We start from the raw sequence: 26,917 nt of genomic DNA on the forward strand, positions 1-26,917 counted from the left end.
ATTACTCATTCCTGATTGCAGCAATGCAAGACAGAGAGCCCTAAATCCAACCTGCTGAATTTATAGGGCTGATAACTGAACAAATTCCCCCCCCCCCCCCCACCCAGAAATTCCCTCCTTATCGTCAAGTACACCTTCCTGTCCCTCAATCTCCACCCCCCCCCCCCAGTAGCCAATTGACTCCATCTTCTTCCCAGCATCAAGTACAAACCCCCTACCCACAATCCCCCCTTGCTAGCAAATACTCCTCCACCTCCACCAATGATCCATCCTCCAACATCTATTATTGTCTCCCTGGTCGATAGTGGGAGGGGCAAGAAAATTTCCATACTTGGAAGAAGGGAGGCGGACTGGATCAAGGGTGAAGGATTTGTAAATTGGGGGAGGTTGGGGGTATTGTTTTCAGACACCTGAGGCTGCCAGGAGCATCAGGTCATGTGACCCTAAATATAAATAAAAATGGACCATCACATTATGTATAATTTAATGTGGCATTTGTAATAATTGATAAACACTGTCGTTCTCTTCTCTGTGTTTATTAAAGGAAAGTTGAGTGCATTTTTGTACCCTGCCCCCATCTGCCTCCCTGAAGTCAGCAATGCAAATTTGGGCTGTGTGAAATGATGCCGTCTCTCTCAACTCCCAGTTGTCATATTTTTCCTCATGAAACCCATTCACTCATTCATTCATGAAGCGGAGCTTCAGTAACAAATTTGTATCTCTTAAGAAAATGATTCATGTCCTCTAAAAATAGGCACAAATAAAATTAGTTGTCAAGCTTCATAATTGATAGGCATACTTATCTTTAATGCTTCTATTTTCTTCCACAGTCAAGAGCTCAAAACACTTAAATAGAATTTTTTTAGGTAGTGGTACTGACAAGTACTATTTTGGAGAACTTTATTAGCCATTAAATGTCCTTTTATCACCTTAATTATTGTTTTATTCTAGACACAATAACGATTTCACATGTTATTTCTCTTTAAATCTTGGTACGCTGCTATTGTGGTCCTCCTCAGAATCCCCCCCATCCTCTAGGCAGCCATCATGAATGACACTACTACTACTTGACATTTCTAAAGCGCTACTAGGGTTACGCAGCGCTGTACAATTTAACATAGAAGGACAGTCCCTGCTCAAAGGAGCTTACAATCTAAAGGACAAATGTACAGTCAGTCAAATTGGGGCAGTCTAGATTTCATGAAAAGGTATAAAGGTTAGGTGCCATGTAACATACTCTAGGTATACAGCACAAACTGTATGTATACAGCACAGAGAGTTGATTACTGCAGAGAAACAGGCACTCCAGAGCCCTTTTCCTAAGGCATACCGAAAAATGGCCTGCGCTGGTGTAGGCGCATGTATTGGACGTGCGCAGGTCCATTTTTCAATGCGCCTGCATAAAAGGCCTTTTTTGGGGGGTGAAAATGGACATGTGGCAAATAAAAGTTGGCGTTCATCCATTTTGGTCCCGAGACCTTACCACCACCCATTGGCTTAGCGGTAAGGTCTCATGCATTAACTGGGTGGTAATCATCAAAGAGCATACACTGCTGATTAACCCACAGCTAGCGCCACACGGTAGAAAAATAAAAAAAATAATTTCTGCTGCGTGTATCAGACATGCGTAAAAATTAGAATTACCGCCTGGGGCACGCGGTAGCTGGACGGTAGTTCTAATTTGATGTACGTTATATGTGCCTTAGTAAAAAAAAAACCAGCTCTGTGACTCAAAGTTCAGCAGCTCTCTGCATCTTCAGATGGACTAGCATCTTGCCCTCCGCACTGTAAGGACCAGATCTTCCTCAAAAGATCCTTAGATAAATAGCTATTTGGGTTTATCAAATCATTTCAGTAGTAGATCAAGGTAAGTTACGTTCAGGTACAGTGTTTGTTGTCTGTAACTGAAGCAATGGGTGTAAGTGACTTGCCTGAGGAGGCCACAAGGAGCATCAGTGGGATTTCACACCTGGCTTCCCGGGTTCTTGGCCTACGTTTCTAATCAGTAGGCCACTCCTAGGCTCTTCAGTTTCCCCCTCTCGCTGTAGCTCTGGGCTTGCTCTGTCGTATTTATAACTGGCACCTCCTCTCTCTGAGCTCATGGGTCTCTTAAATTCTTCTGCGTAGGCCATCAAAGGTGCCTGGCCAGTTCCGTGGGAATAATGAGGTTGTTCTCTCTGGGGCAGATCTCCCTTGGAATATGTGTGAACCTCAGTCTACGGGGTCACTGTGGGCCTGTATCCAGCAGATGTGAAGGCAAAGAATGTAGCAAACCAGCAAGAAAAATGTCCATCCTTAGCATCTCTTTTTCTTTTTCTTTTAATGTGGTGGTGGTGGGGGGGGGGGGGGGGGTTCCACCTCTCTTCCTTATGCCAGGCACTTAATACCTTCTAACAGCATATTCTCCTTGGATTTCTTTTTTCCTCACTCATTGCTTGTGTGCACAACTGCCATTACAGAATTCACGCTTATCGCTCATCATCCCGGCATCTATCTTTTGAGAATTACTCCCTCATTTAGAGCACCTTCTTGCTGTTGCTAAAATTATGCAGCAACTTCTAGAACCCCCCCCCCCCCACCACCACCACCACCATCTGCTGCACCATTAACGCAACCATTACTGTGCAGTAAATGCACAGCTGCCCTCCCCAAAGTGCTGGGAAGATCCCAATGGTCAGCAAAGTGGTTTTGCATCTATCATGCCTTAACTTTGGCAAACCTTCAGTGTAGCCTAGGAAAAAGGGCCCTGGATCAGCTAATCACTCTATTCCTCCCACTCTGATGCCTTTCATTTTTATTAATATGCCACTTCTTACCAAAACACTGTTACAATTCTTTGTGATGATTTACAAAAATGTTGATTAAGTTACTGAAAATGTTGCTTTTTTTTTCTTCTATCTTTTTTTCAGATATATTGTGTCCACCAGAACCTCGGACCTGTGCGCCATAGGATATCTAGGAAATAACAAGATGCCTAAGACAGGTGACAAAGAAAATGTTAATTATAACTGACAGTATGCTAAACGTCTGTTCACATCTCTAAGAACTCCTGCATTGATCGTACAGACAAATCTCTCTCACTTGGTGGTACAGATATATCTGCAGCTCCTCTGAAACTTTAGAAATTCATTATATAAATGCAAAAGAATGAATGAAATTGAGTGTCTGCAGACAATACAGCTGGAATCCGTTTTCATGAAATTACGCATTTACAGCACATCCAACTGAGTTCCCTGCCTTATACAGACTGCTGCCTGCACTGAACACAGTAGGTCTTTCTAGCTAGACAACTAGATATAAAGTCGACAGACAAAAAAAAATCCATCTTATCGTCTTACAACTTGTATACTACAAATTATCGGAGCTGACCATGGAGGACTATGAGTTCAGTGTACAACAACTGCAGCCCAATGTTATTTCAGTCCGACTCTTCAAACGCAAGGTTGGAGGTCTTGGATTTCTGGTGAAGCAACGTGTCAACAAGCCCCCAGTGATCATCTCAGATCTGATCCGGGGAGGGGCAGCAGAACAGAGTGGACTTGTCCAAGTTGGAGACATTATCTTGGCAGTTAATGATAGATCATTAGTAGATGTCGGCTACGAATCTGCCCTTGAGATCCTTCGAAGCATCTCCTCTGAGACCTTTGTTGTCCTTATTCTGAGAGGCCCAGAGGGTTTCACAACCCACTTGGAGACTACTTTCACCAGTGATGGGAAACCAAAGACAACCCGAGTGACCCGGCCTGTGTGCCCCAATTCAAAATTGGTTAACCTGTCCAGCCAAAGCATCTATAGCAAAGATCAGTCCCAAGCAGTAGACAGTGCTACAAGTTCAGTTGGCTCATCGTGGACAAGGGAGAATGGACAGGACATCAACTCATTGGTTCACCTCAATGGCATGGCCTCCACTGTGATAGGAGAGAGAAGTGATGATATAAGCTGCAGTCCTTGCATAAATGGCAAGGATGAAAATGACATCTTCAAAGAAATAAAGCCAGTTGGGAGTCTTTTGCAAAATGGAAGGAAGGAGCTCAATGGAGGTGGAGCTTCCAAGGCAGAGATGAAGGATGCTGAAATCCAAGTGGACAGGTAGGTCTCTTCATTCATTTATTTCCATTGAGAGAAAAGAGCCAAGAACAAGGAAGCTAAGGGTCCGATATTCCAAAAAATCTAAGCTCCTAGGTTGGGCTCATAAATTTGAGCTCTATTTTCTGACAAACCTTAGAAGCCTAACTTTTGAGCTGAAAATTCATAAAATTTAGTTTAAAAGTTTGTTTATAAATTTAGACCTGTCATTCATTTGCTTAGATTTATGAGCCTCATTCTGAAAATCAGGGTGAAGCGCCTCAGTTTTATTCCCTGCCCTAAATCACCCCTGCTGCCACCTACCTCTTATGCTCCTAAATTTAGGAGTTTAGTGAAATTGAGTATAGAGTTATGCACTCAGCTCTACTCAGTTTTCATACAGACCAATTTAGAATTGTAACTCTCAAAGTTAGGAGCGTAAATCCTTTGAATATTGAGCCCTAAGTGAACAAGCATGTTGTTTATGCAGTAAGTTTTGCAGATTTAGATTCTCACATGACTTCAGCTGCATTCTAGATCCTGAAATAGCATCTCCCCCTGCTGGTCAGCCAGAGCTGTGAGCAGTGTCTAGCACTGGGGTGGTTTAGCAGAGCTATGGCTTAGCAAGTGATGCTGCTCCTCAGAACTGCACAGAGCCATTTTCATTAGGACACAGTGCAATTGCCAGGCTATTCTGTACAAATACAGAGACTTGTAAACCAACAAAGGTATAAGAAATTCCTTTCCATTGGACTAGCTTAGCAAATTTGTGATTAACTTCTATGTGCTATATTCAGGTCAGTAGAGAAGGTTTGGTAGTAATCAAAAAACCCTACCTTTGAGAAGTGCGTCCAATACGCACTCCTGAAAATAAAAATGATTTTTTGGATGTGCGTATTGGACGTGCACCAAAAATGAAATTACTGCAAGAGTTGTGCAGTGGCCGGGCGGTAAGTCCATTTTGGCGCACGTTGGGTGCGCATAGACTAGGGTTACCATATGTCCGGATTTACCCAGACATGTCCTCTTTTTGAAGACATGTCTGGGCAACTGGGCGGGTTTTGCCAATCTGCCCGTTTGTCCGGATTTCTGAAATCCGGACAAACGGGCAGATTGCTAGCCTTCCCTCCCCTTACTTACTACTGCCCTGGTGGTCTAGTGACCTCTTCCGCCTTCGGGGCAGAAAAGAGCCCCCTCTTTCCTGCCCGGAGCTCTGCCCTGCATGCATCATTCCTGTTGCTGATCTCGGCGCCGATTCAAAATGGCCACCGAGAGTTAACGTGACCTCGCGAGACTTCAACTCTCAGCAGCCATTTTGAATTGGCACCGAGATCAGCAACAGGAATGATGCATGCAGGGCAGAGCTCCGGGCAGGAAAGAGGGGGCTCTTTTCTGCCCCGAAGAGGTCATTAGACCACCAGGGCAGTAGTAGTAAAGTAAGGGGAGGGGGGTGACGGGATGTGTGACAGGGGGGAGGGGAAAATGTGACATGGGCGGAGCGAGGGTGTGAAAGGGGGTGGGGCAGGGTGTGAAAGAGGGTGGGGTGTGTGGTGGGGGTGGAGCATGTGTCCTTTTTGGGGGACAAAATATGGTTAACCCTACCATAGACGCTTACGCGATTTAGTAAATATTTCAGCAGTTTCAGTAGATATTTCAGTAGTTTGCCATAGCAAGTAATTAACTCCAACAATGATGGTCACACCGGTCCTCATGGGGCTCTTCCTCTTCCTCCAATCTCATGCTTAGCAGGATATTGCACAGGCAGCCATTTCCAGGAAGCAGACTGTGCGCATTGCCAAAGCACTATTTGACAACATTTCATTAGTGAAAATGTTTTGCAGTTCTAATTGGAACCCATTTAGTAACAGCAAAGTAGAGCAGCCATTAGTGAGTGGAGCTTGGTCCAACAGCTAGGTTAAAACCATGGCCAGTTTGCAAGGCTTCAGCTGGCACTTAGGCGCACTTAACATCAACTCTATAAAGGCTTAAGGGCAACACCTAAGCCATTCTAGAATAACTAGTGGAAATCTGCATCAGCCTGCTGGTGTGAGTGGATGCACCTAAATGCACCACGCAGTGCACCTAAATGCACCACACAGTGCAGCTACCATGCAGTAAACCTAAATGCACAACACACGAAAATGCACCATGCAATGCACGCAAAAAGTGGTGCTCGTAATTTGGTGAAATGCCCATGATATGCCCATGTGTACATCCCCTGAAAGTTGCACACTTACCCTTGGTTTCTATTTTTACAAGACTGCACAAATTGCATGCACTGTTATGCAAGAGAGCAGTATGTGCATGCAAATTAATATAATAACAGCCAATTATTAGCACTAATTGGCACCATTTGCAGTTGCACGCAAACCTGCCCTTACAAGCTATTCTATAACCTGGGAGTGTAAATTCAAGGTGCGCATTTCAAAGGGGGCATTGACATGGGAGGGGCATGAGTGGGTCATGGACACGGCCAGAATGTGTGCATAGGTCACAGAATTCCTGCATATGCATATTCAGGCAGCCGCTTTTACACCAGCCGTTGTGACGCCTAAATGGGCATAAGCAAATGCACACTTAGCCGCTATTCTGTTACGGAAAGTATGAACCCATTTGCTGTTATACAATAGCTGAATGATTGGCGGGGGTTTTTGTTTGCCTTTGTGGTTTCGGGTCTCAGCTCCTTCTCACATGGCAAATTCCCGCACAGAAGCCTGGACCTTGCTGCTTCTAGGTCACTCTCAGCTTCTTGGCTTCCCTTGCAGCCTTCTCCTGGCTGTGTGTTCACTCTGCTGCTCACTTCTCTTTCTGAGGCCTTGGCTATGCTGGCGTGGGTTGCCCTTTTTTCCTGGGGGGATTGTATTTCCTTCTCACCTTGAGCTAAGGGGCAATGTCTCCTCGTGGTTGCCTGGCCTGCTCTTTCCCAGCTGCATAGGCAGCCTTCAGCTTGTGCCTGCAATTGCAGAGGCATTTGCTTCCATCTGCTGCATTTATGTCAGGTACTGGATTGCAGAGTTCCTTGTTTTGGTAGCTACGGCTCTCTCACTTGGACTGTTTTTTTTCTCCTTCCTGAGGCATGGCCATTTTTCTCGATGGTAGTCCATGTCCGCATGAGCATCTAGTGGTGCACTGCGTTGCTGTAGCATCCACCTTCAGAGCACATTGGTCATCCCGGCATGGCTTCCCTATGGTGGAGATCCCATACGGCATCAGGAGCCTTAGACTCATGGTTATCTGACCTGTTTTTCAGCCCCTTGCGGCATGGTCGGCTTTCAGCTCCTGACTGCATTTGTGGACTTTGACTTCAGCATATGGAGGCATTTCTACCTCGCAGTTCTCCACGCCTTGGGGCCGTTCCAGCATGGGTGATTGCCCTTCAGATTATTTAGCATTTGTACTATTTCCTTCGGGCCACTGTACCTTTGCAGCATGGAATAGGTACTGGGTGGGATGCCCCCTGGGTGCCTGGCAGGTTGCAGCCTCCATTGCTGCTGGTCAGTGGAAGACAGTTTGTGGCGTCTTCAGTAGCCTCTTCATGACTGCAGATCTGGGACCTTCCTGTTGGGGGCTATGCAGGCTGCCAGCCCTCGGTGCCCACTGCATATCTTCAGGTTCTTGCTGTCTTGAGTGCCCTCTCTCCGTTGTGCAGGTCATGTGATTGTGTCTTTTTGCTTCTTCAAGCACTGTTTCATTGTTAGCAGTTCCTGTGGCCTTTGTCGGCCTTTGCCTCACAATGAGGCTATGGCTGCTTGACTAGTTCCTGGCTCTCCAGCAGAATTTGGTTCCTTCAAGGCTGTTGAGCTGCTTCCGTTGGTACATGTGGAATACGGCTCCATCACTGTCTGTACAGCACAGTTTCCCCTTTCCACATGCTGAGCTGCTCAGTATTTGGCTATGGAGCATGGTTCTGGCTACACCTGGTGGCCACATCACCATATCTAGTGTGGTTCACTCATGATTTGCTGGTCTCAGTCTCAGTTTGGTTCTGTCTTGGGATGCCATTCCCAGTTTCCTCTCTGTTGATTGGAGCAGTTCCGTATCTGAATGGGGAGCAACCCTAGTCCTGACTGAACATGACCGTCTGTGTCTGATAGCCACAGTTCCTTTTTGAGACACAGTTCCATGTCTGATAACTCTGCTCCACTGCTGCCTGTTGAGCACTGCTTCTTCTTTATGTGCTGAGCCTTCTATGCCTGGTGAGCGCAGCTCTATTTAGAACTGTTGATCTCAGCTCCATATATCCCGGTTGGGCGCAGATCCATTTTTGCCTAGTGAACATGACTCCTTCTCTGCATGTTGAACGCAACACCATCACTGAATGAAGACCACCGCTCCATCTCTGCTTATGGAGCACATCTTGTCTCTGAATGTGTGTGTATCATTTCTGTATGTCTAATGCCCTCTCTGAACGTAGAGCACAGCCGCATCTCTGAATATGGGTCACAACAGCATCTCTGAATGTGGAGCACAGCTCCATCTGGGATAATCAGCAAGGCACCATCTATGAATATGGATCACGGCATCATTTCTGCTTCTTCTGTATCGCTCCAGTACAGTTGGCTCTGTCTCTGTTTATGGGGCACAGCTCCTTCTCTGCATGTATGTCCAACTCCACCTCTGAGCGTGACGTGAGGTTTCATTGCAGGAAGCAGATCACCTCTCTGGTTATGCCTCATAGCTTCATCCGTGGAGTTGTCCAAAGCTCCATCTCTGGATGTGTAGTTCAGTTCTATCTCTGATTATGGAGCACTGCTCCTTGTCTGGCTCTGGGTGCACCTCTGTCTCTGGACGCAGCTGCATATCTGGATGAGGAGTACTGCGCCATTCATGTGGTGGAAGTGCACCCGTCTCTGTGCACAACAGCTTCAACATTGTTCCGTATCTTACTCTCAGATTGGTCTCGTCCTTGTCATCTGTGACTTTCTCACTTTGCTAGGGAATCTCTTTGAGCTGGGGAGTGCACATCTGGTGTTCAGTAGTGCACAGCTTAGACCTTTCTGTGCAGAATGTTGCTTGCAGGTGTCGTATTTCAGCTCATCCTATGCCTATAGGGTTCTGCTTGGCTACGAACCTGAGGAACAATCTTGCCCTATTCTGGGCCTCAGCCCTATTGTGCGACAGGATCCTCCCCGTCTTACATTGGAGTTCTCCTGTGTGCCTTCTTCCAACTGGCTCCAACTCTGCATGGTCAGCATGACTCCAGCTCAGCATTTTTTGCTTGGTTCCATCACTAATTTGAAATCCTGACAGTATTCTGTGCAGATTCCTTATTCGTGTCTCAAAGTCAAGGGTGACTCTCAGCACAGTCCCGCCATTGTTACCTGTGGTGGTATCCATATTTCCATTTTATCAGCTGTTGTTTCCTTCATTCTTCAGGAGGAAAATCATCCTGGGAGTTTCCATCTGCTGATTTATATCATGGTCAATGTGGACCTTTCTGGTACCTTCAGGCTACCAATGGATGTCTGAGTGTAGACTCCCTTCTTGCTACTGGTGGGCCCCAGTCAGGGCAATGCAGTCTCATGTGCAGCCATAGCTCGCTGGAGTCAGGCGCCTATTTCTTTGGCATATATCTTCTGGGTGCATCTCCTCTTCATTTTCTTCTATGAAAGTCCCCTATGTGGTTCTTGTGACGCACGTTTTCCAGACTTTGTTTTTGGCTAGGTCTAAGGCATCTTTCGGGGTGTCAGTTTTTTCCATGGTTGTGTCTGGTTCCCATCCTACTTTGCTACATCCCACAAGTCTCTGGATTCATCTGCTGCTGCTGATGAGGAAGGAAAAATTATGTCTTACCTGATAATTTTCTTTCCTTTAATCACAGCAAACAAATCTAGAGTCCCACACTTTCACGAGGTTGACATTATCAGTTCAGTCTGTTTCTTTGCTTAGGTTTCTTGCTGTGGTTGCCTGTGAATAGTTCTGCTAGTTGACAGGTTTATGCCTCATTTCTGTGAGGAGGGAGAAATGTTTGCCTTATTTCTTCTGCTTTGATATAAGAAATACTGACTGACCAAGGAGCATATCATCCTATGCGGCAGAGTTCAGTTTGGTACTCTCTATCTCCACCTGCTGGTAGATGGTCATAATCCACAAGTCTCTGGATTGGTCTGCTATGACTACAGGAAAGAAAATTATCAGGTAAGAAATAATTTTCCTTTGTTTTTTGGTGTTACAATAAGTAATAAATGATATGCTGGGGTAAACAAATGATCGATATAGCTCAGTATCCCATCTTTAAAAAGTGGTTGACCTGTGTCACTTAGAAGATCTGTTGCCTTTCTGTTACTCCCAGAAGTAAGAGGTGGTGATTTAAGGTTTCCTGACTAATCGTTGTTAATGGACCTGCCATCACAAAGCTCATCCAAACCTTTATTTTTTTCTATTGAAGATTTCAATTTTAACTGTTAAACTAAAAATACAAAGGAAATATGAAATATGGAAACATACAAAGACAAAAATAAGAAACAAAGCTAAATGCCCATGTCATGGAGAAAGAAAGGAAATAAATACCAAGTGCTGATATATAAACTCACAAAGCTACTTCCTTAACAAATCAATGAGCATTTATATTCCATCTTCCCTACCAGGAAAATTACAGATATGCATAATCAAATCAAACCATGACAGAGACCCCAAAAAACCACACACAAAAACTTGGTACAGTTTGTAAGACAGAGGATCTAGTAACTTAGGTCAATAAGTGGGTCCTTTTACTAATGTATGCTGAAAAATGGCCTGCGGTAGTGTAGGCGTGGGTTTTGGGCGTGCGCAGGTCCATTTTTCAGCGCGCCTGTAAAAAAAAGGCCTTTATTTTTTGCCTAAAATGGACGTGCGGCAAAATCAAAATTGCTGCGTGTCCATTTTAGATCTGCGACCTCACTGTCAGCCCTTGACCTAGCGGTAAAGACTCATGCGGTAACTGGGCGGTAATGACCTACGTGCATCAAATGCAGCTTGGCACGCGTCTGATACGTGCACCTGAAAATAAAAATTATTTTTCGGACGCGTGTATCAGACGCGCACCAAAAATGAAATTACTGCAAGAGCCACATGGTAGCCAAGCAGTAACTCCATTTTGGCGCATGTTGGGCGCGCATAGACGCTTACGTGGCTTAGTAAAAGGACCCCTAAGTAAATACTGAATTCAGTTAAGCATCAGATCTCCAGATCTGGATTCTACAACACAGCTCTGCATCCCTTACCTTTCAGGGAACAATGTCCTTGTTCCCTACAATTGTTTTCAATTTCCAAGGACAAAAGCAATCCCTGAAGGGCAGGATTACTGGTCCTGGCTTTGGTCCCAGTTCAGAGTCTCCTAGCTTGCCTGAACTTAAATCTAGAAAAGTCACACAGTAACATTGACATGGGGCCTTAGCCTTCAGTCTCAACAAGCCTCTGCTTCAAGGGCTACCAAATCCCTTCCCTTATTCTCTTTATTGGTTTTTTTTGCCCTTCCCTGTAACTTTTCTAGTCCCATTATATCTTTTTTTACGGGGATATCCAGAACTGTAGGCAATACTTGAGATGTGGTTACATCATGGATCAAAACCGAGACTTGGGTGTGATCGTATGTGATAATCTTAAGGTGGCCAAACAGGCAACGGTGAAAGCTAGAAGGATGCTTGGGTGCATAGGGACAGGAATGGCCAGTAGGAAAAAGGAGGAGATGATGCCCCTGTGTAAGATTCTGGTGAGATCTCATTCAGAACATTGTGTACAATTCTGGAGATGCACCTTCAAAAAGATATAAACAGGATGGAGTCGGTCCAGAGGGTGGCAACTAAAACGGTCAGTGGTCTTTGTCATAAAGCGTCTGGGGACAGACTTAAAGATCTGAATACTTTGGAAGAAAGGCCAGAGAGGGGAGATACGATAAGACACATTTAAATACCTATGTGGCATAAATGCACAGGAAGTGAGTCTCTTTCAATTGAAAGGAAGCTCTGGAACGAGGGGGCACAGGATGAAGGTGAAAGGAGATAGACTCAGAAATAACCCGAGGAAATACTTCTTCACAGAAAGGGAGATGAATTTGTGGAATGACCTTCCTTCCTTCTGGAGGTGGTGGAGACAAAAACTGTATCTGAATTCATGAAAGTTCTGGAAGGGAAAGGAAAGGAAAGAGGTTGGCATGGATGGGCAGACTGCATAGGCCATATGGTCTCTATTTGCCTTCATTTTTCTGTGTTTCTAGGTTTGCCAGTTTTATTCTCTATTTTGAATGCAGTCCACAGTGATTCCAAAGTCTTTATCCTGAGTTGTAAAACGTAGTGTGAAGCCAGCACTGTGTTTGTATCATTAAGGGTTCTTTTTCTCTCTTTGTATCGCTTTGCATTTGCCCACATTCAGCTTCCGCTGCCGTTTAGATGCCAGTTCTCTGATCTGCCAGGGCACCACTTTGAATCACTTTGTGCGTTTGCAGAGTCAATGGCCTCACTCGTTGCTCCCTTTTCCAGATCATTAATGACTGTTAAAGAAGATTGTTCTTTCATAAGCAAGATCACAAGTAAATTACCAGAATATATTATCAAGAGTTTCTCTTGTATGCCAGAAATAGAAAATTATCCTTTTTTTTTTTCCAAAGAGAGTTACATAAATTGTGTGCATTTCATTAACCAGGCATAATAGAAAACTGTCAAGCTGGTATCTGTTAAGAAAGGTGTCATCAGGGAGACCTGTAAAGCATGTTGTAGTTTTAAAAGAAAACTACATTTTGCAGAAGATTAAAAGAGCACAAAAGCAGCAAAATGCCCTGTGAGGAAATCTCTCTCTCTCTCTCTCTCTCTCTCTCTATCTATCTATCAGTGGAGTAGCTACGTGGGGCCACGGGGGCCTGGGCCCCCGTAGATTTGTCCCTGGACCCCCCTGCCAACGACCCTCTCGACCCCCCTCCCACCGCCAACCCTTCCTCGTCGTCGCCGTCAGCTACCTTTGCTGGCTGGGGAACCCCAAAACCCACCAGCCGAGGTCCTCTTCTTCCGGCACAAAGCTTCATTCTGTTTCTGTGAGTCTGACGTCCTGCATCTACAACGTGCAACACGTCAGACTCACAGAAACAGAATGAAGCCTTGCGCCGGAAGAAGAGGGCCTCGGTTGGTGGGGGTTGGGGTCCCCTGCCAGCAAAGGTAGGCGACAGCGGCGGCGGGAGGGGGTCGAGACTCTTGGCAGGATCGTCGGCGGGGGGGGGGGGGGTCAAAGTTGGTGGTGGGGGGGGGAGTCTGCGGCACCGGGGGGGGCTAAAATGTGCCCCCTCACCTCGGGCTCTGGACCCCCCCTCCCGCCGAAGTCTGGCTACGCCCCTGATATATATATATATATATATATATATATATATATATATACACACACACACACAGAGAATGTGTATGCATAGATATAGAGAGATTCATATATATAATCTACATCTTTCTCTCTCTGTACATACCTTGTATACTTGTCAATAAGTCAAGGGCAGTTTGGGGCTAGAAATAGCCAAAATTGGTGTGACCTGTGTATAGGTCGAGGCCTCTTGCACACAGCCAAATTTAACCCCCTCCCTAGCAACAGGGTTTTCTCCGTGAAACAAACACACACTCACACACATCCTCAGCCAATATGTCGTTCTCTCTGCCTCTCTCACACCCCACCACACAAATCCAGCGTGCCTTCCTCCCACACACATAAACCCAGCATGCCATCTTCTGCTGCACCCCCTAAACATGTTATTGTCCCCCCCTCCCCTCCACAGTGTACCTTCAAAACTTTCTTCCACACAAAACCACCATTTCAATGGTACACCTAGGCTGCCTGAGGTCTGCACCAGAGCTTTCTCTGACTCCACTTCCTGTTTCCACATGGGCGGGACAGATCAGAGGGAGTGCTCCAGACCAGACCACAGGCAGCCAAGGTGTAGTGCCAGTGCTGTAAGGAAGTGAGATTTGAAGGTACACAGGGGGAGGGGTAAATTTGAAATGGCAAGTTGCGGCTAGCACTGACAGGGGTGCAGGGGAAGTCGTCCAATTCCCTTTATCATTAGTTCTTCCATTAAAGGACTGGTTGAAGAGCCAAGCTTTCAACTACTTTCTGAAGTAGAGATAGTCTTGTGTTAAGCGGACCCTTTCAGGAAGTGCATTTCAGAGTGTTGGGGCTACTCTGGGGAAGGCTCGTTTGCAGGTATCACATTGTGTAATGTATTTTGGAGAGGGTGTGGTTTGGGATACCCCTTGGGAGGACCTTAAATGTCCTTGGAGGTGTGTAAAGGGTCATCCTGTTCTTCAAGTACTCGGGGCCATTTCCTTTAAGGGCCTTGAATATCAGACATAGAGTTTTAAATTTAGCCCTGTATTGTACTGGTAGCTAGTAAAGGTTTTGCAAAAATGGTGTGATGTGGTTAAGTCACTTGCAACCTTCTATGATCTTGGCTGCAGCATTCTGAATCAATTGGAGCTGGTGCAGACCCTCTGTAGTCAGACCAGTGTAGAGTGCATTACAGTAATCCAGTCTTGATGTTATCACGGCATGCACAACTGGGATAAGATTTTCCTTCTCAGTGTAAGGAAAGAGGCAGCGCAGTTGTCGTAAGTAGTAGAAATAGCTCTTGGAGGTTGCTTGGATTTGAGGAATCAGAGTAAGTGTTAAATCTAACTGTATTCCAAGGTTCCCAACTTGTAATTTGAGGGGGAGTTTGTACTTCCCAAAAGAGATTTTGATGTCAGGTGCATGTCCACTTGTGTCCCATTTTGGTGCCAGGTATGTGTCCCATTATTATCGTGTTCTCCAGTTGGTTAGCCTCCCTAATTTCTGATAACATTTCTACATCTGTCTGTAGGGATTCTAAGGTGTGTTTTGTTTCCTGCAGAATTTTCAATCTATTTGATTCAAGGCCCTCCTTAACATACAATGCTACCCTTCCACCAATTCGATCCATCCTATCACTACGATATAATTTGTACCCCGGTATGACAGTGTCCCGCTGGTTATCCTCCTTCCACCAGGTCTCAGAGATGCCTATTATATCTAATTTTTCATTTAGTGCAATATATTCTAACTCTCCCATCTTATTTCTTAGGTTTCTGGCATTTGCATATAGACATTTCAAACTATGTTTTTTGTTCCTATTTACATCTTGCTCAGCAGTTGACAGTGATAATTTGCAATCTTGAAAATCTGTCTGCTTTTTATTTAAAGACACTGGGAGGGGCATAATCGAAAGGGACGCCAAGTTTTCCTGGGATGTCCTCGCAGGATGGTCCCGTGAAGGGGCGGGGAAAACCCGTATTATCGAAACAAGATGGGTGTCCGTCTTTTGTTTCGATAATACGGTCGGGGATGCCCAAATCCTGAAATTTAGGTCGACCTTAGAAATGGTCGCCCTTAGACTTGGTCGTTTCTGATTTTTGGCAATAATGGAAACCGAGGACGCCCATCTCAGAAATGACCAAATTCAAGCCATTTGGTCATGGGAGGAGCTAGCATTTGTAGTGCACTGGTCCTCCTGACATGCCAGGACATCAACTGGGCACCATAGGGGGCACTGCAGTGGACTTCACAAATTGCTCCCAAGTGCATAGCTCCCTTACCTTGTGTGCTGAGCCCCCCCAACCCCCCCCAAAAACCCACTACCCACAACTGTACACCAGTACCATAGCCCTTAGGGGTGAAGGGGGCACCTAGATGTGGGTACAGTAGGTTTCTGGTGGGTTTTGAAGGGCTCACATTTACCACCACAAGTATAACAGGTAGGGGGGATGGGCCTGGGTCTGCCTGCCTGAAGTGCACTGCACCCACTAAAACTGCTCCAGGGACCTGCATACTGCTGCGAGGGACCTGAGTATGACATTTGAGGCTGGCATAGAGGCTGGCACAAAAGATTTTTAAAGTTGTTTTTTGAGGGTGGGAGGGGAGTAAGAGGAGGTCATCCCCAATTCCCTCTGGTGGTCATCTGGTCAGTTTGGGCACCTTTTTGAGATTTGATCGTAAGAAAAAAGGGACCAAGTAAAGTCGGCCAAGTGCTCGTTGGGGACGCCCTTCTTTTTTCCATTATGGGTCGAGGACGCTCATGTGTTAGGCACACCCAAATCCCGCTTTTGCTACGCCTCCGACATGCCCCCGGGAACTTTGGTCGTCCCCGCAACGGAAAGCAGTTGGGGACACCCAAAATCGTCTTTTGATTATGCTGATTTTGGGCGACCCTGAAAGAAGGACACCCATTTCCCGATTTGTGTCAAAGGATGGGTGCCCTTCTCTTTCGAAAATAAGCCTGATGATCTACAATGGTCTCTATTAACTGGATGCCCTATCTTATCTGTTTTGGTGATATCTTTGAAAGATACCTTGTTCCGAACCATGCTCTTTTTAACGTCTGTCAGCCTTCCCCCGGTTTCTAGTTTAAAAGCTGCTCTATCTCCTTTTTAAATGCTGATGCCAGCAGCTTGGTCCCACCCTAATTAAGGTGGAGCCCATCATTCCAGAATAAGCTCCCCCTTCTCCAGAATGTTGCCCAGTTTCTAACAAATCTAAAACCCTCCTTCTTGCACCTTTGCCTCATCCACACTTTGAGACTGTAAAGCTCTGCCTGTCTCTTGGGACCTGCACGTGGAACGGGGAGCACTTTGAAAATGCTACCCTAGAGATTCTGGATTTGAGCTTTCTACCTAAGAGCCTAAATTTGGCTTCCGGAACTTCCCTCCCACATTTTCCTATGTCATTGGTACCCACATGTACTAAGACAGCCGGCTCCCCAACCCCCACCCCAGCACTATTTAAATGTTTAGGTGACGCAGGAGGTCTGCCACCTTCTTACCAGACAGGCTAGTGACCAAGTGATCCTCATGTCCAGCGGCCATCCAGCTATCTACAAGCCTAATAATCGAACCACCACAACCCTTTCCTCCTGGGCAAAAGCTCCTGGAGACACATCCTCATTGCATTTTTCAGCACAAATTTCTTTCCATTGTCAAGTATAGTTGGTGTATGTGTGTATCTATCCATCTGTGTGTGTGTATATATAGATATACACTTAACATATACTGTGTCTGGGGAAAAAATGAGCCCCCTAAACATTTTTCAATAACAACCTTGAACCTGCACTGAATGAATTAAAATTTTACGTGCACATCTAAGCATAATTAACAAACAAACTTTAGAGTCTACTTTAAAGTGGTTCACTTTTTGTTTAAAAAATATCAAGGGTTGATTGTTTTATTGTGTCTGTTTGCTTCTTTTAATGATTTCCATCAAGAGTTTTAATTGTAAAACTGAAAGAGAATCTGCCTTTTCTGTTTCACGAAATTTAAGTCCCATTTGCAAACCTGCATGCGCCTCTGTGATCTTAGGTGGCGACTCGGGCTCCTCGTTCATATTGTCCTCGATTGCATCCAAATCATGATTTTTGTCGGTAACATTTTCGATTATTTCTGAATCAGGGATATGCTCATATGTAAGACAGCTGTTATCCCCATCCAAGATTCTATAGTGGCCCCACTCTTCCCATCAATGAACGCTTCCCGCATGTTGGCCATGTCATTTTCTGTGAGGCCTTCATTAGTATATCTTTCCAAGAACTGTTCGGTGGTGGTGACATCTTCCTCTGTAAAAGCCTTCAAAGTCATTCTATTCATCGCTGTTGCTGGCTCCCTGGGAGATATCCAGGACTATACTTGCACCAGTTAGGTGTCTCCAACATTTGGAAATACAAATTTGTGTAATCGCATCCCAGGCTTCACCACCAATGTAAAAAAACATTTTAGGTTTAGCTTCTTTAAAAATGTGGTAACTGAAAATCCTCACTCGTGATTATTTGCTGTATCGGCTTCTTTCAGAAGTTCATCTTGAATGTTGATGTAATACCTTGATCGAGCAGTTGTTATAATTCTGATGTGGTGTTATTGTGCAAGTAGCTGGCTCAGATTTTACCATCTCTGCTTATAAGGTTATCGGCTGACGGATGGTCCAGGGCAGTTATGTAGCAACAACAGCGCTGTGGAATCGGACTCTGCTGCCGCAAGTGATATTGGGTACGAACTACTAATAAAACCAGTTTTCAAAAGTACTGGAAGTCATCCATACATTTTTTCTAAACTCAGGAAAAAGGCATAGAGGCCGTGTTCCCATGTTGGAAGCACCAACTGGCTTCAGTTTGTGATTTCCTGTTTGGTTAACACATAAGAGAACAGTCACTCTGTCCTTCATTTGCTTGAAGCCCTGCTTCGCTGGTAGTCATTCTTTCAAGCAACCACAAGAACAGCAGAAGAAACCAAAAGGATCAGACTGAAAACTGATAGTAAGGACCACCAAAATAGTTTTATTAGGGCCCTACATGGTCCGTGTTTCGGCCGGAAAGGCCTTCCTCAGGGGTCTTCAAATTGACGTATACAAATGTTGCCTCCAAAGTTGCTCTCTCCTGTTAATCAAATCGAGAACCACACTTGCATCACTTTATAAGTGGATTCTCATTGTATCAGATTGTGTTGTAACAGAGTTGAGGAGGGGTGTGTATAGATATATATAATGGATTTGCACAGACAATGTTTCATTTTGGGAATTTTATACCCAGTTTTCAAACTTTTGTTCACTTCACACATTCATGCAAAAAAAATGTAATATGTGCTAGAATTTTTAGAATTTGGAAAACAATGGCACATAGGTTTCACATTTCAGTTTCATTTAATATACCGCGGTTTACAAAAGAAAATTAAAATCAATTCAATTATCAGAGAAGAACAGGTGAAGAAACGGCAAGAGCCTCTGTTCCATTCATTATCATATACCCTGAAAGGGATAGGGGGAATAAATATCAAACTATAACACCATAGGGGGAAGGGAGATGAAAAGAGCAGACTTGGAAAGTGCCAGGAGAAGGATGCACTTGGAGCATGGCGAGGCAGATAATGAATTGACAGTTATTCCTGTGAGGAGCACAGGGTAATCATGATGTGGGGGTTGGAGAAGGGAATGCCTTTGAGAAAAAGTAAGCCTTACGCCGGGCCTTAACGTTTTTAAAGTGACAGTTCTTAACACATCTCAAGTGGAAGGAAGATCCCCATTGAAGGAGCTACTACACTAAAACAAAAGATTGGGCAGAATCAGCCCCCAATTCCTAAACCCCCCCCCCCCAAATAAAAGCACTCTTCCTCCTTGCTGGAAGTCCCCTTGGGCCTACTTTTAAATCCCTGGTGCCTAGTGGTCTCATGATAGAAGTGATCCTCATTTGCTCTTGCACTTGCTGGTGGTGGGTTCAAAATGGTGCTGGTGACCCCTAGCAGTAGACTCAAGGAACTACCACTAGGAGACAAGTTACCATTTAAGTTGACCATGAATCCTTTCCAGAGAAGGCTATTGGTGCTCCTTCTGCATTTTTTCTAACTTTGGCTGAGTCCAGATCTCTCTGAGCCACCAGGCCAGTCCTGCTGTATTCCGTTCTTGTTAGTTCTACTTGTATTTCCTTCGCTCAGCATTTGCAATTGCAATATATTAACATCTATTTTAGGACCTTTTTGTAAAGGTAGAATTCACAATTCCATCATGAAAACATGATCTCGCTGGAACTAGGTTTGTGAGCCCTTCGGCCACTGCCGAGTAGCGGCAGTGGCAGGCAAAACCACCCCACACCGGAGACTATGCAGAACAGGACTGGAACCCCGGACTGGAGTTGTAGCAGAGGCGAGCAGGTACCCTTAAACTTCACCTGCATTTGGCCACTTTTCACCAGGAGTTGAGCTCCTGGCTGCAGGTGGCCGGCAGGACTTACTGGGCAAGGCAGGACTGGATACCCACTAGGCTGAACCAGGACTGAGGGTCAGAGGGGAAAGGAACATACAGGGGCAGCAGGGCAAGGAAGGGAAAGCTACAGGGCAGGACTGAAAACTGCAAGCAGCCACTAAAACAGTGAACAAACACTGGTAGACGAGACAAAACTGAAAGCTGCCAGGCAGCCACTGAACAAGAAACACAGAGAACCTAGAACTAGACAAAGACAAACAAACAAGAAACAAGACTGGGAAACAAGCAATACAATACAAGAAGCTACACAAAGACTAAACTAGAATCAGGCAAGAACTTGAACCAGAAACTAAACTAGGCAGAAGTGCCACAAGCACCAACATACCAAGGCCTTAGGTGATGCAAAGGCAAGGCAGAAAGGTTCCAAAATGGCTAATAAGCCCAGCAGCAGCTGATACTCAGCTACAGCAATCACCAGGCAACTAAGGGTGCTGTGCAGGTTCAAACAAAACAAGCAAGTCTGGTAGTCTGGAAGATCCGGACCGGACTGGGCTGAAATCTGGAACAGGTGACAGCACACAGACAATCTAATGCAACCAGCACACAGAGACAGAACTAACTCACAAAGAACAGACAGAAGCCAGCTCAGAAGCTGACAACAGGTCCTAAGGTGAGTCTGAGAGGGGTCACGGCCACAGACGTGACACTCACTGAGATGTGGGCTCTCCATTAAGGGGTTCATTTGAATAAATGTTGTCATATTTCGCTCATTTCTGACCCGAGGAAGGTATTGCCTTCAAAATTATTCAACGAGCCCTACAATAAGAACCCTTCATAAAGACCCTCTATCACATCTGTATCAAAACTAATCAACATTGAACTCTTAATTTGACTACTTTAATCGTATTGTTATTATTTAACACCATACTCTACCTTATATTTTGCATATCTGAGATGTATTAATTATTTCTTTGTTTCTAATTTTCTTGATATCTAATGTACCTTAATTGTATTAATTGTATTAATACTTTGCTCTTCTCACACCGTTAATGACGATTGTCATTGCGGCATAATGTAAGCCACATTGAGCCTGCAAAGAGGTGGGAAAATGTGGGATACAAATGCAGCAAATCTATATATATAAAAGGCAACCCCAACGTTCTGAAGCCTCCACGGAAGTTGAGGCGCCCGAGATATCCGGTGTGCCCTGGAGTGTCTGCACCGCCCTCGCGTCAAAACGTCATGATGTCGAGGGCGGAGCTATTGACACTCGAGGGCCGAAACGGCCCACAGCAAACAAGGCAAGTAGCTTCGAGGGACGGAGGGAGGGGACCCCTTGCTAGCGCCCATTTCATTCCGCTCAGAAACGGGCATTTTTTCCTAGTAAATAAATAAAAGCTAGTCAAAAAATGTATTATGTTAGTCCAGTAAAAAAAAGGTATTATCATATTTTCTTGTTTTGCTTTATTTTCTGTCTTTTTTTTTACCTTTAAAAGTGGACTAACAAGGTTCCCAGACCATTTTATTCTTTAAATACTGGAAAATCAGTTTCTGCTACTAAGGGGTTAAAATTGCAGTTTTACTTGTAGGGTTTATATTTCATTTACAGTAGCAATAAGAAAACAAGCTCCAAAATGCTGCCTGGCATGCAAGCTGTGAAAAGTAATTAAGAGAGAAGTACAGAGGGTTTCCTCCAGGAATATGGGAAAAGTGTGAACACAGGCAGCTGAAACAAATCAGCTCATTAACTCCGGAAAGAAAATAAAACCTTAAGGAGCACAATCCCTCTCCACCCCTAACTTAGATCAGGGAAGGGTCAAGCCTCTTTCCCTAGGATGTGTCCCTTTGCATCATGAATCAAGTGGCATGGGCAAGTTTGGATGTCTCTTGGTGGAAGGGGGTCTTGGGATTTTGAGGGATCTGGAAGTTAAGGAAGTGCTTGAAGGTATTTTTATCTCTGCATCATTTCAAGGCTCTTGTAGTTATCAATAGAAATCAAACAAAATAAAACATGGAAAAGAAAATAAGATGATACCTTTTTTATTGGACATAATTTAATACATTTCTTGATTAGCTTTCGAAGGCTGCCCTTCTTCCTCAGATCGGAAATAAGCAAATGTGCTAGCTGACAGTGTATATAAGTGAAAACATTCAAGCATTACTATGACAGTCTGACAGGGTGGGAGGATGGGGGTGGGTCGGAGGTATGCATGGGGACATCAAAGCATATCATTGATATTCTAACAGGATGGGTGTGGATAGGTGAGGGGTGGGGTGATCAACAGAGACATACAGCTTTATGGTTTATAATGGGCTAGGAACCCCAGATCCTTGTTAAGTCCTTTCTGTTGGGTGTTAAAATATTCAATCATTCTGACTTCAAAACCATAAAGCTGTATGTCTCTGTTGATCACCCTCCCCTCACCTATCCACACCCACCCTGTTAGAATATCAATGATATGCTTTGATGTCCCCATGCATACCTCCTACCCACCCCCACCCTCCTACCCTGTCAGACTGTCAAAGTAATGCTTGGATGTTTTACTTATATATACTATCTGCTACCACATTTGCTTATTTCTGATCTGACGAAGAAGGGCGACCTTCGAAAGCTAATCAAGAAATGTATTAAGTTATGTCCAATAAAAAAGGTATCATCTTATTTTCTTTTCCATGTTTTATTTTGTTTGATTTCTATTGATAACCTTAAGAGTGGACTAACACGGCTACCATACCTCTCTACTCTAGAATTAGGGGTAAAATAGTATCTGGTTTTAAAGGAAAGCAGATTTTCATCTTCATGGGTATCTCCTTGTGATGTTCCCCAAGGTTCTCCCTTCTCCCCACTGCTATACAACTTATACATGAGCTCCCTCAGTCAACTTCTGTTGAAATCTGGTGAGCTCATGTTGTCCTATGCATACGATATTTTCTTTTTGTTTCCCTGTAGACTCTATTTCTTATAAAATCAACAGTTGTATAAATAGGATTAAAGCGTGGTCTGCTAAGGTTAAACTCGAACTTAATGCTGATAAGGACCCAACTTAATTACCTGAATCCAGTAACTCAAAGAAACCCAAATTTGTTATGAACTTAATGAACTTTATATAACTTCCCTCTCTATGTTTCCCTAATGTGTCTGTACATATCTATTTCATTTAAAATAACATCACTCTACACCGGAGGAGGCTTTCGCCCCACTGCGCTATGTAAGCCACATTGAGCCAGCAAATAGGTAGGAAAATGTGGGGTACAAATGTAATAAATAAATAAATAAATAAGACCAAGATATTATGGGTCCCTTTTACTAAGCTGCGTAAGCGTCTACGCACGCCCAACGCGTGCCAATTTGAAGTTATTGACCGGCTACCACGTGGCTCTTGCGGTAATTTCATTTTGGGCGCGCATCCAAAAAATAATTTTTATTTTCTGGTGCGCGTCCACTAAGTGCACCAAGTGGCATTTGACACGCATAGGTCATTAACACCCAGTTAATGCATGAGACCTTACCGCTAAGTCAATGGCTGGCGGTAAGGTCTCAGACCCAAAATGAACGCCTGCCAATTTTTATTTTGCCGCACATCCATTTTTGGCAAAAATTTAAAAAAAGCATTTTTTTGCAGGCGCGCTGAAAAATGGATCTGCATGCGCCCAAAACACGCACCTACACTACCGCAGGCCATTTTTTCAGCACACCTTAGTAAAAGGACCCCCATGGTTTTCATTGGATTTAGCCAAAATTCCCTAGGTAATCTTAGGTGGTGATAAATCCCAGTTCAAAGTAGAGAGAACCTCCAAAGTTTTGGGAGTGATACTGGATTCATCTTTAACAATGGAGCCACAGATTAATGATTTAAAATTAGAAAAGCATATTTCAAGTTAAAACAGTTACACTTGCTAAGATCTCACTTTTAGAAGATCACTTTAAGATCATTGTACAGCTAACTATTTTATCACTTTTATATTATGTAAACTCCTTATATTTGGGGTCTGTCCTCAAAGCAACTTTCTAGAATTCGGCCGCTAGTCTTTCGGAAAACTCGGTTGGATCATAAAAGTCCTTTGTTGGAAACATTGTATTGGTTGCCTGCAAGGACTCAGGTCATTTTTAAGGCATTTTGTTTAGTACTTAAAGTTTTTGGAGAGTACTTTGCCCTGAAGGTGAATCTCAGTTGGTGACTGTGTTAAAGTCTAGGACAATCTCTAGAAGATGTAACTACTTACTGTTAGTTTTAAATTCAATTAAAAAAATGTGCGGTTTGAAGCTGGTTTTTCTCAATAATTTTTTATCTTAGCTGTTTGCTATTGGAATAATCTTCCTTTTGAATTACACTCACTGAGGAGTTATCTTCTATTTGTTTGTTAGGCCTGGGGGGTGGGGGGGTTAATATTTGATTTCTTGAGATTATATAATTCCTGGTGTTTGTCATGTTTTTTTAAAAATTTTAAATCGAGTGTAACTCACATTGAATATTATATTAGAGAGTTGGAGAGAGATAACATAACAATCTTCCAGTCAACTTTAGTTTTATCACTTTGTATGCTTTGGTTTTATATGGGTTTTTGTTGTTGTTGTTTAAAAGGTTTTTAAGCTCCTATTAACAAGTTTTTTGCTCTGCTGCTTTGTTGGTTGTATTATTTGTTTATAGCTGGATTTGCCTCTTCTATTTATCTGGTATTGTCATTTCTAATCATTTTTGTCCTAAGCTCATTTCTTCTGTCTTTTGTCTGTCTTCTTCTAACTCCTTTCCAGGGTGTCCTGTCCATTTGTCTGTCTTCTCTTTCCTCTTGTATTCTTGAGTTCCTCCATTGCATCTGCTTCTGAAATTGATCGTTCCCTTTTATCTCTTTTCAACATTTCTATCTACTCATAGGTTGAAGTCATCCCTTCTTCTTCCCATCTCCGATCTTTCTCAGCCAGTCCTTAATCTCCCTCTCTCTACCTCTTTCCTATCTGCTTTCTATCTCCAGTCCATCTCTGCACTCTTTTCAGCAATCAAGATTCTGCCTGAAGAAGTCTCAAAGGTTAGCCCTCAGATACAGTAGATGGAAAAAACAGCATCCTGCTTTCTAGCTGCCTCTTCTGAATGCACCCAAACCAATTGCTCATACCTAGTAGTGTGGGTTTATGGTACTTTTTTTTTTTTTTTTTACCGCTTCTGCTTCAGATTCCCAGCTGGTCTAATTGTAAACTTCTCTACTAGGTGTCCATGTTTAGTGACAAAGAAGGCATGAAACCAAGAACAATCCTGCTTAACATAAGGCTTAAAGAGAAGAGTTTGAGTGATGTGGTGATATTAAGAGAGAGAATCAGAAGAGATTGGACAGATACAGTAAACTTAGAACCCTGGTTAATTTTGTCAGCAAAAACAAAAATTGAATTGACAGTGAAATTTAATCAGAAGTTCATCATGTCAGCTAATGAGGCTAGAGCAGGAGAATGGTGCAAAAAGTAATGAAAGATGAGCCTTCAGAATCTTGAAATAGCTGGTAGAAGAGGGATGTGAGAGTCAGAAAGGCCACCTGATAAGTCTAGTTGGTGGTAGAGAGGCGGGGATAGTGCTGGGAAGACTTATACGGTCTGTGCCAGAGCCGGTGGTGGGAAGCGGGACTGGTGGTTGGGAGGCGGGGATAGTGCTGGGTAGACTTGTACGGTCTGTGCCAGAACCGGTGGTTGGGAGGCGGGGATAGTGCTGGGCAGACTTATACGGTCTGTGCCAGAGCTGGTGGTGGGAGGCAGGGCTGGTGGTTGGGAGGCGGGGATAGTGCTGGGCAGACTTATACGGTCTGTGCCAGAGCTGGTGGTGGGAGGCGGGGTTGGTGGTTGGGAGGCGGGGATAGTGCTGGGCAGACTTATACGGTCTGTGCCAGAGCCGGTGGTGGGAGGCGGGGCTGGTGGTTGGGAGGTGGGATAGTGCTGGGCAGACTTATACGGTCTGTGCCAGAGCTGGTGGTGGGAGGCAGGGCTGGTGGTTGGGAGGCGGGGATAGTGCTGGGCAGACTTATACGGTCTGTGCCAGGGCTGGTGGTGGGAGGCGGGGTTGGTGGTGGGAGGTGGGGATAGTGCTGGGCAGACTTATACGGTCTGTGCCAGAGCTGGTGGTGGGAGGCAGGGCTGGTGGTTGGGAGGCGGGGATAGTGCTGGGCAGACTTATACGGTCTGTGCCCTGAAGAGCACAGGTACAAATCAAAGTAGGGTATACACAAAAGGTAGCAAATATGAGTTATCTTGTTGGGCAGACTGGATGGACCGTGCAGGTCTTTTTCTGCCGTCATCTACTATGTTACTATGTTATGTTATGTTACTTGTATAGAAACAGAGAAAAATATAGCGGATAATTATCATATAGCCTATCCTCTCTGCCCATCCATACTATCTATTATCTTTTCTTCTCCCTGAGAGACCCTGTGTGTTTGTCTCGTGTTTCCTTGAATTTGGTTACAATCTTTGTCTCCACCACATTCACATCCACCACTTTTTCTGTAAAGAAGTATTTCCTTAGATTACTCTTGAATCTGTCCCCTTTCACCTTCATCCTATGACCCCTTACTTCAGAACTTCCTTACAGTTGACAAACTCATTTCCTGTGCATTTGTGACATTGAGAAATTTAAACGTCTTTATTATATCTATAGGGGTACCATTTGTCCGGTTTTACCTGGACACGTCCTCTTTTTGAGGACACGGCCGGGCAACCAGGCAGGATTTGCCAGCCTGCCCTTTTGTCCGGATTTGTGGACAAACGGCAGGCTGGCTGGCAGGCGGGCCTAGTGGTGTCCTATCCTCCCCTCCTCTTACTGTACTGCCCTGGTGGTCTAGTGACCTCTTCGGGGCAGGAAAGAGCCCCCTCAGACTGTTTTTTGCTGACTCTGGTCCAGGCGCTGATTCAAAATGGCCACCTAGAGTTGAAGCAGCCTCGCAAGACTTCTGCAAAAGTCTTGCAAGGTCACTCTCTGCAGCCATTTTGAATCAGCGCCAATAGGGGAGGGAGCAAGACAGCCTCTGCAGTCGTTCTGGGCAGGAAAGAGGGGGCTCTTTCCTGCCCTGAAGAGGTCACTAGACCACCAGGGCAGTACAGTAAGGGGAGGGGAGGATAGGACACCCTTAGGGGGGTGTGACGGGGGGCAGGGTGTGTGTGTGTGTGAAAGGGGTG

At 44.6% G+C, this 26,917-nt stretch overlaps 1 protein-coding gene across 1 annotated transcript in view; it reads left to right on the forward strand.

The window, feature by feature from the left end:
* Positions 1–2,975: 2,975 nt before the first annotated feature.
* NOS1 (nitric oxide synthase 1) overlaps positions 2,976–26,917 on the forward strand; it is a 182,466-nt gene continuing 158,524 nt past the window's right edge. Inside the window, exon 1 of the mRNA XM_030219764.1 lies at positions 2,976–4,089. Coding sequence (XP_030075624.1) covers positions 3,371–4,089 — 719 coding nt within the window. The 5' untranslated portion in view covers positions 2,976–3,370. The remainder of the gene's footprint in view (positions 4,090–26,917) is intronic.

This window comes from Microcaecilia unicolor, chromosome 11 (genome assembly GCF_901765095.1).
Source record: "Microcaecilia unicolor chromosome 11, aMicUni1.1, whole genome shotgun sequence".
NCBI lineage: Eukaryota > Metazoa > Chordata > Amphibia > Gymnophiona > Siphonopidae > Microcaecilia > Microcaecilia unicolor.